Source organism: Lycorma delicatula, chromosome 7 (assembly GCF_047948215.1).
Source record: "Lycorma delicatula isolate Av1 chromosome 7, ASM4794821v1, whole genome shotgun sequence".
Lineage (NCBI taxonomy): Eukaryota > Metazoa > Arthropoda > Insecta > Hemiptera > Fulgoridae > Lycorma > Lycorma delicatula.
In genome coordinates, this window is record NC_134461.1 from 118,932,965 (window position 1) to 118,946,375 (window position 13,411).

At 28.8% G+C, this 13,411-nt stretch overlaps 1 protein-coding gene across 1 annotated transcript; it reads left to right on the forward strand.

The window, feature by feature from the left end:
• The first annotated feature begins 6,064 nt into the window (after positions 1 to 6,064).
• LOC142328120 (uncharacterized) lies at positions 6,065 to 13,038 on the forward strand. Its single transcript, XM_075371640.1, has 3 exons — positions 6,065 to 6,346; positions 10,147 to 10,462; positions 12,775 to 13,038. Exons 1-3 carry the CDS (start codon positions 6,137 to 6,139, stop codon positions 12,957 to 12,959), a joined length of 711 nt encoding a protein of 236 aa, XP_075227755.1. The 5' UTR covers positions 6,065 to 6,136; the 3' UTR covers positions 12,960 to 13,038.
• Positions 13,039 to 13,411: the final 373 nt, after the last annotated feature.

Genomic DNA, 13,411 nt, shown 5'->3' on the forward strand with positions numbered 1-13,411 from the left:
ATACAGTTTATTCTTAATTGTATTGCAGGTGGTTTGAGAAAACCGTACTCCTAACTATTAAGTATGAGGTCACATCGATCTGTGTTGAATATGTTGTTTTTTTATGTAATGTTTATCATGGAATTGACTAGTAAGGTCAACAACATGCAGAGAACTGCACCAAGCATACATAAACTTGGTTATCTAGGGAAACCAGTTCATCAAACATGGCACTAGCTTTTGGTATTTTGCTTTGACAAACATCTTCTTGGATGGTATTATGTGAATTGTGTCAGATGTTGTAGAACCAGGTCATAAAGTAATATTTTATTCTCTTTACATATATGTTTTCCTTTGCATTCTTTTTCTCTGTTCGTATACAAATGTGAACATTTAAATTTCACATTGAATGTGAATCGGCATTTGAGTTTGCCCAGCCTACATATCTCATAAAAATGAGACATTTGCAGTGATATTAAGCACAACATGCAGATTTTACATATAGCACATACAAAACATGGACTTAACTTACTCAAGTAATACAAAATTTATAAATGTGCCAAATTAGAAAAACAAAACCAGTATATTAAATTTAAAAATATATTATTTGATTCATACAAAACTAGTTTCCAAACATTTTTAAGAGGAGTGTCATCTGCAATACTGTTGAGAAAAGGATTTAATCATAATCTTCAAATAATTTTCTGATAGCTTATTTTCAGATACTTATTAAATGAGTTGTGATTATTTTAAACATCATTATTTCCTGCTGATCAGTGGTCTGAAGTATTTTCTATTAACATAAACTGTTTTATGCTGTGAATTTTACATCAGATTATTTGTTTATTGCAAAATTGTATATATTTTTTTATATGTTACATAGAAAGCTTTTCAAAAATATATGAAGTATCATAAATATATAAAGGTCAATATGTAAAGGTTTTAATTATTTGTTTATATGAATCAATTTGTGTGTGTGTGCGTGTGTGTGTGTGTGTGTGTGTGTGTGTGTGTGTGTGTGTGTGTGTGTGTGTGTGTGTGTGTGTGTGTGTGTGTCATGTGCATGTGTGATTTAATAAAAGGCAGCAAATTCTCGTATTTATTCTTTATCAGTATTAGAATGTAGAATGGCCAAATTTTATTATATAGTACTATTATTATTTAATATTACAATTCTTAGGAAATTGTATATAGTATATTATATATATATATCCTTCTAAAAATAAGAAATCATTAACTTTTTGGGATCTGTAATTTTTAAAAATACTTTTTTTACCAGTGGAATGGTTGTTTGATGTTTCTGATACAATATTTATGTAAATATTTATAAACCATTGTATTTACCTAAAAATTGTTTTATGATTGTTCATTTTTAAAGTAGTACAATATTGAATTCTTTATATTCTTTAAAATATATTATAAAAATTTTTGAAACTATAAAAAGTTCAAAAACAAAAAAAAAATAGTAAGTTGTAAATTGCTTGTCAAAGTTTAGAAAGCTCGGTTGTCGCATAGGGTGGGGATGGATTAGCAACTGGTTTTTGCTGTATATGGTATCTTCCCACTAGTACAGTATCTGTTCCAGTTTACTATAGCACTGACAACACTACTTCAGATACCCCATATAGAGCTATTGCGCATCTATGTGTTTACGTTTTCTAAACTTTGGTAAGTAATAATTTATCTGTATATAAAAGATATATTGGTATATTATAAATAAAAATAAATTAATAAAAGTAAAAAATGTAATATAATTTTATACAAACAAAAATAATTTTATGTTTGTGGAATTTTAATAAGGTTATATGGTTTTTATTATTTTTTTTTTTTTTGTTATTTAATTACTACATAATTTTTTTACTACTTTTAAGTGGCAGTATTCTGGAGATATTAATGTTGTTCAACCAAATTTGGTTTATATCAGCCTTTAAAGATTTACTTTTGTAAACTTGTTCATTGAAAAATATTCAATATTTTTATGAATTTTGTTCAGGTGAGACCCCAAAGAGTTAAAAAAAAAATAATGTACCATGATAAAGTTTACAATAAAATTGTATTAAAAATTTTAATTACATGAAATATTTTTTAAGTACCTTGATTAAATTTTTTAGTGGTTAACTTTTGAAATTAGATGTTTTTAACAACAGTACATTTTTCAATAAACAACTTGTAGATGTTTATGACAATATAGAGTGTAGACTGCGATATTCTGCAGTCTTATATTTTTTCAAATATTGGAATTATTAAATAGGAGCATACATAACTTGTTAACATTTATGGTAATGATATTTTGCTTCCTATTCACAGTAACTACTGTATCAATTTAATAAAAAAAACTTTTTAAGTGTATTTTAAGAAAGTTTATTCTTGCTTTAGATACAAACGTTATGTTTCATTATGATTTGCCAAAAGGTGCAATCAAAAGATAATTTTCCAATGCATCAAATTATTATACATTGGCTGAGCTGTTAGCGACATACCTTGATTTTTACTTTTTCTTGTTTTACTTTTACTTTTTAATTTTTTCTTTTTCATTTTTGATTTTATAACTTTCACTTTAATATAAATGTTATAAGTCCAAAGCCTTACTCATAATTTCATCCTTTCAAAATTTTCAAGCAAAGAACTACAGATTTCTGGAGATTAGGTAGATCTGGAGTCTACCTGCAGGTAGACTGGAGTTCTGGAGAAGAGGTAGACTGATTATATAAGTATTTAATGGTTGATAAACTATTAATTGAGGTTAGTATGTTTTAGGAAATGCAATCTTTAATGACTGTTATTCTGGTTTAAAATCAAAAGTTTGATATTTGACATAACACCTTTAATCTAACACCTTTAATCATTAATATTTTCTTCATCTCATAAACCTGTTAACATTATTTTTAAAATAATGGAAAAATTTAAAAATAGTGTAATTTCAAAAAGTATTTAAAAAAAATTAAGTTATTATTAATGGCAGTCTGATGTATGTGTAATAGAGTAAACAATCTGTTTTTATATTACAATTATAGTAGTTTATATCTGAAAACGAATATGCAAAGTTGTATATATTATTAGTAGCTCTCTGTCAAGTTCTCTGATTCACATAATATTCAGATTGACTTTAAATATATTGTACAGCTTTTTTGATTCAGAGTCCCACTGGAAGCTGCCTGCATGTCTTGATTCTGCAGTGAGTATCTTGTTGCTTACATCTCTACAATGATAGATATTATATCAATAGAATGATAGCTAGGAGATACTGATGAGCTGTTTGTAATATATTATATTTTGTCCACCTAATTCCAAACTAGCTACCTCCCACAATCAGTAACCCTCTGCACCTCACCAACACCCACATTGATTATTATAAATCTTGGTTGGGTATGTATTATAAGATGAATTCTGCATATATGAGATATTCTACTACAGAAACAGGGGATTACAGATGAATGAAAGAGGAGATTCACAGTTTTATTGTTTAATTAGGGATAATGAAATAAATGGCTATTTTACCTTTACTAATTAAATCCTACTACTTTTGAGATGTAAAGATGAAATGTCAATAGTCAAAAGCCACATTTAGTAAACTAGTTCTCATAGGTTACTAAAATTAAACAATGCTAGGTACTCTCTTATTTACATATTTATATTTCACTAATGGCTAAAGATCAGTTACTTAAAATAGCGTATCATTATTGTTAGGATTTTTTATAAACTTATTAACTACATACAAAATAGGTTATCAAGATAATATTTAATACTGTGTAATCTATCATTAATTTAGTAAACAACTAACAAAAAAAAAATTGAAATACATAATAATAATACAGTAATGTTTAACTTATTCTTAAATAAGAGTACCACTGTGATTTTTTTATGATCTTGGATAATTTTTTTATACTTAAACTACAAAAGGTCATGTAATTGAAATAGTAATACTAAATAATAATCATGACAGCAATTTAAAAAAATTAAAACTTTTTAAGCTAAAAACCTCATGAAAACTTTAATTTAAAAAATAAACTGATGAAAGTTTATAAGTCAAGCTTTTCTATAAGGGTCTTGGTATTGATGGAAGTGTTTGTGATGGATAAAATTTCCATGATAAATGATGAATATACTGAGTACAATCAAAGACTGAAGGACACATAGAAAGTAGAGTTGAAAGTTTAATCTCAGTGCAAAGTTTCTTAGAGTCTACTTTATGAATAGTTTCCAGGAACTAACAAGCGTATTCCAGTAATACGTTGAAGCTACTTACCCTTTAAAACTTAATAATTGAGTTTTAACTTTTTTTCATTTACATCTAATGCAATAAAGAGAAAATGTGTCTGATAAAAAAGTGAAAATTCCAATATTTTTTATTTTTTTATTTTACTTTTATTAAAGTAATATTTATCACAATTGTTACCGGTTCATTATATTAGTACAATAGTATTAACTGGGATTTTTTGCACTTTTATCTTTCAGGGACGTGAAGTAGAAATTAACTCTTCAGCTGGAGTGATTGTTAGTAATCAGACTTTAGTATTGCAATCAGTTAGTAGGCAAGGAACTGGGCTATATTCATGTCTTGCATCTAGCTCAGCTGGAGATACAGAAAGTAAACCATTTAACTTGGACGTCAAATGCAAGTATCATACTTTATTTAATTTAAGATAAAGATTTTTTTTAATGAATGACACATTATGCAATTAATTTGATGATTGATGTAATAATACTATTGAATTTTAGTATTAGCCTACTGAAAGTAAAACACAAAGCTAAAAGTTTTTCCAATAGTATTATTATGTAGCTTTCTCATCTTTCCTACACCCATCTTTGAATAAAAAGCTCTGGGAGGTAGGAACAGGTATATAGATATTAAGTAGTATAACAAACCTTGATTTGTTACACTGAAAATAAAATAAACATTAAATATTATAGCATTTGTAAATTGAGGCATTAAAATGAAATCATAGAATAGCCAGAAATATTCATTTTTCTGAGGAACAGAAGTTTATGGACCCAAGTTTGAAGCCTTATAAAAAATTAACTATCCACTCGATTTTAAAACAAATATCCAAAAAATTACATACCATTACTCCATATTTGGAGATATTATACTATTATATTTTACTAATTCTTTAGAGTATGTTTTTTCTGTAAGAATAGCAAAAGACACCATGTTACTGTTATTCAACAACATATTTGGATATATGGTTTCAGAAACATTTAATACAGGAATCATTTATTATTATTATTATTATGTTTTATTTAAAAAATAAATGATTCCTGTATAAATAAATCATGAGGCAGATGATAAGGGTGCTCATAAGCCTTTAAAAACCAGAGAGCAGTGTTATAAATGTTACCATGCTGGATCGGATATGTGGGGAAAGATCAGACTAAGGAGTAGTTCCTGAAAAAGGATGTAGCCCATAGTAAGGCAACCAAACCTCAAGTTTACTATAGAACATTAGTTATTGATTACAGAAGTTGATTATGGAACATTATTATTTGAATGATTTTAACAGCTAAAATTTAAAATTTTAAATTACATACCTAAAAGTAAATTTTATATTAGTTTAAAAACAAATTTACTTACTGGTACCAGATATAAATTTAATTTATGAATTAGGAATTAGAGAGGTTATATTTTTTAAATTTGTATGGAGTAATTCACATTATGGGAATGAAACATAGCCAATTGGAAAGGCAAAAAATAATTAACATTTGAAATATAACATTGTGAGAGAATTTGAAAATTATAGTTTTGTAGGACATTAAATGAAAAGGTTTTAAGAAAAACTGAAGAAGAAATAAGTTTGTGTTAAGAATCTTACTTGCAGTAGAAGTAATGTTTTCGATATTATATTAAGACTTTCATAGTTGGCTAATTAGGTTTTAGAAAGAGATTTTAAAGGTAGTAATTGTGAATGGAGACAATGATTAAAGCATAATTCTTTAAGCAAATCATTATATCTATACTATTTGGGCAAATATCTTGAAGTTGAGGTAAGTCATAGAATAGGAAGGAATGGAAAATTACATCAAACCACTTATCAAATTAATGATAAAAAAAAATATTTTATTATTATTTTTTTTTCAATAGATGAACTACACTGTCGTTTAAGTCAGCAAAGAGTATATGGAGTATCTCGTTTAGAAGTAACCACCAGTTGTGGAGTAGATGCTAATCCTCCAGCTATTTGGTTCAGATGGAGTTTCAACAACTCACCAATTCAAGCACGTTCAGTGGAGAGTTTTGAAGCTGGTGGAGGAAGAAGTATTGCCAATTACAAACGTGTTTCAGAAGCTGATTATGGAACATTGCTTTGTTGGGGACGGAACTCTCTTGGATCACAAACAGTACCTTGTGTTTTTCATATTGTACCGGCTGGTTAGTTATTTGTACTTCGGAATAATTGTGACTGATTTTATAATTTCTCACTAGATTACAATGGTTTTTTGGTAGTGTACTTTAAAAATTTATCAGTATAATCTTTATAGTAAATACTTTGATACATCAGTCACAGCTTTTCATACTGGTTATTTAGCAGAAACATACATACCAAGTACAATGAAAATCTACCTATTGCATTTGTAAATCTATTATTTTTTCTGTTTTCAATGTTTATAATTTTTTTTCCTTAAGTTAATTATAGCATGCCTTTTTTTTCATCGTTTATAGTCTCACCAATTATAGTCATTAGTGACATAAATTAACTACATGATCATAAATAATTAAGCAATAAACACCAAACATAATAAACACAAACTAAAACAAGAATAATAAATGGATAATAAATATTGGAACATTACCACTTGTCTATTTTCACTGCCCATACTGTAGTCCATAAGGGATCTCACGTTCACTGATGGGAGATATAAGGCCATGGGGAGGACTTAACAGCCATTACTTATTCCACTGAGAATGTAGTTTAACACAGACTATTTTCATGAAGTTGCTCTCACATGTTAATTCTATCGAAGACGATTTGTTGCCACTCTCTTGACACCCTCATCAGTCCGTTTGTTCCTCAGGATGCCACAATGGTCCAGGACCCATCCGAATACCACTGCCTTGTTTATTCTTGAAAGGATATCATAGATTATTTGGACGATGGGTTCAGATCGTCTACAGGTCAAGATTTCAAGTACACTCATAGTGTCAGTTATTACTAGGAAGCTGTCGGCACTACAGGTCTCAATAACTCTCAAGACAAAGTAAACGGCATAGGCCTCACAAAAGAGCATAGAGGAATAGGCACTAAGCTTATATATTAACTCATTGTCAGGGAATGTAATTGAACAGCCACATTCATCGGGTAAGACAGAGCTGTTTGTATAAATGAGTTGTACCCATTGTACTTATTGATCATATTGTTAATTGGTTTCTAGCAGATTGGTAACATGGGTCCCATTTACGACTTCCAGATGGTAAATTTTCGATCTTTAGAGATGCTTGCAACCAAGAAGCACCACATCCTATTTCCTTTCCAAGAATCCTTGGAACAGGCAGGTCTAATTCCTGGAGATAGCAAAGCATCTCCATAAATAAATCTCTAAATAAAAACATTAATTAATGTTCTGTTCAATTAATAGAATAACAATCCCACCTAGTCAGACTATTAAGCCTTCCAAATTTAGTCATTTTAAAAACTTGATTTTAATTACCAAAAACATTAGATTTCAAAACTACTAATCTAAAATACCTTGATTATTTATACTGTCTTATTTATTAATTGGTGTTTAAATCCTTCACTGCTAATCATTGAACCATAACTTTGTCGTTAAATGTGAAGTTGAAATATATGATTCATCTCAATAAACAAATGGAGAATAGTTTTTCTGTAATTACTAATTGCCTTTAAATATCTAATTCTTTTCTACTGAAGATACTCCACCAATCTCAATGGAGGAGTGATAGTATCTCGACCTTTCATCTGGAGGTGACCTGGGTTCGAATCCCGGTCAGGCATGCCATTTTTCATACACTGCAAAATTCCATTTCCATATCCCATGCACAAGCTTCAAGCTTATGTCGTGATATCATCAAGCCCAAAAAAAAACAAAAATTGATTTCTCAATTGAAAGTTTCCTATTATTTGCAGTTTATACCACTTGAAACCTTGTTTTTGTTTTTGGAATAACTGATAAAAGTTTTTGACCCAGATTCTTAAAAGTAGGCAATTCCTTCTCTACTGTGTAACCCCATTAACTGATCTTTTTACAATGCCTTTATCAAAACTAGTCAATCCACTGACAGGTTTGAATCTTTTTTATACATCTTTAACGTGCATGAAAACAAAAATAACTTTTAAAAATTATGAAACTGACTGAGTTTACATAAATATTAATGACTACGTAACAAACTAAATATCATTACAGGACACTAAAAACAAAGTTAAATTCATTTATTTATGGTGATTATGAGACTTGGCTTTCAGACAATGAAGTGACTAAACATAAGTAATGATATAACTAAGTAATAAACTACCAGCGTACACTACTCATTGACTATGTATTATTATTATTATTATTATTATTATTATTATTATTGATTTTAAGCACGAGTCATATGAAAATTTATTTTACACTAATTGCGTTAGTATATTAATTGCTTTTGTACTTAACTTTTAAAATAAATACTTTTTACAACTGATTAAAATAAATATGCATTAATGCAAAATAAGTAAAATATATTTATCAGTGAAATAAATATACAATAAATGTGATATAAAATTTCTTACTCACAAATGATGGAATAAAAACTGGGGAAAAAATATCTATTTTCATTGTGTCTAACTTTTTTTAAATTTATTACTAAAACTAATTATACAGAGTTGGTGAAATAGTACATTGTCATGGAATAGAGTAGTACACATTTCACAGCAAGTATCTGCCTCGTATAGCCAAGCTTGCAAATTCATCCACTCATGATCAGCACTTAATGTATCAGTACTTAATGATCCACTTAATGTATCAGCATTTTATATTTTAATAACCCATAAGAAATTAGAAATCCTAGAGTAAATTGTTTTGTAGGATTTTAAAATAAAATCTCAAAATGTTTAATTGAACAAGGGAAGAAAAGAGCAGATTATTTATTTCTCTTACACTTCAGAACAATTAATTGCACATGTACAAAATGTATATATATATATTTTTTTTTTTTTTCTTTTTCTATTTTTTCCTTTTTTTTAATTAACAACTAACAATTCATTCCATTCTTTTCTATTTTTAAACATCATTTTCTGTCCACAGTAAACTCGTGTTTACTGTGTTTACTGTTTCTATGCAACAGTAAACTCGTCTCCAAGATAGGCAGTATCTTAGAGAGGGCTTATAATTGCCTCTTGTAAGATATTACCTATGCAGGGATATTGCTTTTAATAATTATTATTTAATTTTTTTTTTGTGAATTAGATGATACCATATTCTTATAAAGACAAACAATTCCTTTTTGAATCTTTAAGCAACTTTAAAATTCTCGCAAATGAAAGTATAATTATGAATTTTTATTGCTGTGTTAATGATAGATGATAAAAATCCTTCCCACATACTCAGAAATGTGTTTGCTTACTCTAATAAGGAGTAAAAACTGTAATGGAAGATAATTATTAAAATGAACAAAGCAAGTAATGTTTTGTATTAAAATTTTATAAAAAACTATTAAGTAAAATTGTAATTTAGATTAGTGCAAATATACTATGCATAACTGTTAACTGTTGTACTGTTACATCGTACTGTTGTACTGTTAATTGTTATACTATGTATAACTGTTATAACAGTGCTCCATGATAACTGTTGATGAAAATTGTACAAAGTTATAAACTTATTAATGACAAACTGAATCAAATTGAATAAATATTACAATTTTTCAAAACTTACTTCATATTTTCAGTCACTCATGTAACCAACCATCTTCTATAACTAGTGTTACTTTTGAAAATGTTATTAAATTTGGTTCAGCTTTTTACTCAAAAAGTCTGCAGTTTTAAATAACCCAAACATAAATACTAAAATATGAAACCCCCCAAAATAATAATCAGAAGCGAATAATCTACAATTTATTCCAACAGTTTGTCAGATTTAAATATTTATAAATGCATAATATAAGTTATCTGCATTACCTACTGTACAAAGTAAAACTTATTTCAGTATTATTGCTATTTTCTTTACTATCACTATTTACAGGAAAACCAGATCCACCATATAACTGTTCATCAAATAACCACAGCCAGTCATGGCTTCTTGTTCGTTGAGCTGCTGGCTTTGAGGATTACCACTAGTGTTTTCTGTGAAGTTTGGCAGGGTAAAGGCAAAGCTGGACATTTAGTAACAAATCTTACTAGTCATGGGATGCCAGATTTTCATTTGAAAGATCTAGAACCTGGTACATCTTATTCTGTTTCAATATATTCTAGCAATGGGAAAGGAAGGAGCAGTGATTCTATTATGTTGTCAGTTTCTACATTAGGACACACCCATCACGAAAACAGAAGAACTAGTGGTATGTTATAATCTCTTTCAACTTTATATTCATTTTATGTTTATAACAAAATATTTTAGTAAGGCAGAATGTAGCTTGTACCTGTTACTTTTCAACTTTTGTTTAGAAAAAATAATTTAGGAATTGAAACTCTCTAATTTAAATGAAGGAACTATGATGAACTATCAAAAAAAAAGGGGGAGTTGTTAAGATTCATAGATGATATTGCTCTTTTGGCTGGAGCAAAAATTCAGTTAAAAAAAATTGTAAATGTTATGGATTTATCTCCAGGTAAGAAATTCAGTTTAAAAATGGATATGATTAAAACTAAATAAACGAAATGTGACTGAAAAAATATAACTGAAGAATTAAATATTTGGTAGGTGAATATAATATACAAGAAGTTGCAGAATTTTGCTATCAAGGGAAAGATATCTATAATTACTTTGTTATTGAAAGTATGAACATACAAGTAGTAAGATAGAAGTCAAACGCACATGGTAAAAGAAAGAAAAATTTTTATTCAGAAAAGAAGTCGGTTTTTATTTAATATAAATCTAATAAAAAAATTTTCTTAAAAATATTTTTGTAAAGTACAACAATTAGTATGAAAAGTAAAAAGAAAAAAATAGTAGAGACCTTTAAAATGTAATGCTACAGGAGGATGTTGAAAATTAGTAGGGATAATAAAATGAAGAGGTCTTTAAGTAGAAGAAAATTGTAATTTGTGGCAGAATCTTGTAAAGAAAATATCTGCATTTGTAGGTGTATATGAGTTATATTAAGGCAGTGAATCTCAACCTTCTTAGATCCACGATCCACAAAAAGTAAAAAAAAATATAATAAATATTTCACTACTGTCAACTCCAACCCAATGAAACCTAGTTAAAACTATTTAGCTGCATCGATAGTGACAGGTATGAACATGCATGTATGAAATGTACAAACATGGGCAATTTACAGGTTCCAACTTGATGTGTATATTCCTTGCAATTTGGTCTGCTTCCATAATATTCGCTGTGAGACCATCATGTTTAAACATGCATGTAATATATGTTTGAAAACGTCATGCTTCAGTATAAAAGAAGCGTAAGGGATTACAGAACATCAGTTTAGTTTTGAATGCAAAGCGTGCATCTGGTGCCTTTATTTAAGTTTCTTAAAGCATAGTTTCATTGAAAATAATAATAATTGAGGTTTTAATTTTTTAGTGTGTGGTCAAATGGTATAGCTATTAGACAGATTTCATAAGAAAGCTACCTATTTTTCTTTTAATTAGATTCTTATGCAAAATGGATAAAATTGTGGAAAAACAAAGTGAGCCATCTACATCCAATGAACTGATTGGTAAAAAGACAAGATTTTACAATGACTTATTTAAATTGTGGTTTTACCTCATTGGATGGAAATCCATAGTGTGTTGTTTTCTTTCAAGTCCTCTTTGATGAAAGCATGAAGTCATCAAAATTAATTTGACACTTGGAAATTAAACATCTGGATCATAAAAGCAAACCCTTGCAATTTTTGAAAGAAAATTAAATACTTTGAGAATTTAACAAGCTTCTATCTATAAATCAAGCCACACTGATAAAAATACAGTTGAAGCATCTTATTTCATAACAAGTAGCTAAAATGTCCAAACCTATACAATCGCAGGAAATTTCATATTGCCTGCTGCAATTGATATGATCAGTTTTTTTAGAGGTAAGGAAAAGCACCAAACTTTTAAAAAGTTCTGCTTTCTTACAGCACAATATGAAGGCATAGCTGCTGATTTTCACGATCAGATATGTCAGCAAGTGAGTTCAAGTGAACTTTTTAATATTCAGTTTGATAAATCGACCCACCGGGTTGGTCTAGTGGTGACCGCGTCTTCCCAAATCAGCAGATTTGGAAGTCAAGAGTTCCGGCGTTCAAGTCCTAGTAAAGCCGACTATTTTTACACGGACTTGAATACTAGATCGTGGATACCGGTGTTCTTTGGTGGTTAGGTTTCAATTAACCACACATCTCAGGTATGGTCGAACTGAGAATGTACAAGACTACACTTCATTCACACTCGTACATATCCTCATTCATCCTCTGAAGAATTATCTAAACGGTAGTTACCGGAGGCTAAACAGGAAAAAGAAAGTTTGATAAATCAACAGATATGGCAAAAATGTCTCAGTTCTTATGTTTTGTGAGATATGAATCTAATAGGGGCAAATCAATCAAAGAAAATACGTTTGATTTGTAAATCAATACCTGGTCATGCAACAAGACTGTCTTTTTTTAATTTTTTTATGAAGTTAATGAAATCTATAAAATAAATTTGATAAAATGTGTTGCAGGAAGTAGTGATGGTGCAAAGGCAGTTACCAAAGAAAGAAAGTTTCCAAAGAAAAATGGAATTCTGGAAAAATTAAAAGATCATTTTATACCAAGAGCGAGATGGACACACGGCTTCTGTCACAGACACTCTTGCCACAAAAATATATGCCTGAAAATCTCAAACAAATTCTTTGTAAAGCTGTAAAAATGGGTAAATTTAAAAGTCGACCATTACAGAATAGGCTGTTTGCTAAACTGTGCGATAAAATGGGAAAAAAGGAAAAAATGTTTCCATAAGAGGCAGATTGTTATCACAGGGAAAGTATTAACACGGTTATTAGAATTGCGAGATGAATTAATAATATTTTTCTAGGATAAACAAATGCCATTCTCAATATTTTTACAGAATAATGAGTATATTGACTTACCTATCTGATGTATCTTCGCATCTAAACAACTTGAATGTGAAATTACAAGGACATTATAAAAACATTTTATTAATGACAGACAAAGTTCATGGTTTCATTAAGAAGCTTGATATATGGATTATTCACCTTCAAAGAAAAAATTTTGATATGTTTCCACTCACTTCCGATTATATTGAAAAAGATTTGGATGAAGAAGACACTGTTATTCATCACAGTTTGGATAGTATGA

Coding starts and splice junctions, on each gene's coding strand:
- LOC142328120 (XM_075371640.1), top strand. CDS start 6,137: ATGCTAATCCTCCAGCTATTTGGTTCAGATGGAGTTTCAACAACTCAC. Junction 6,347..10,146: donor TTTTCATATTGTACCGGCTG/GTTAGTTATTTG, acceptor CACTATTTACAG/GAAAACCAGATCCACCATAT. Junction 10,463..12,774: donor CGAAAACAGAAGAACTAGTG/GTATGTTATAAT, acceptor AATGTGTTGCAG/GAAGTAGTGATGGTGCAAAG.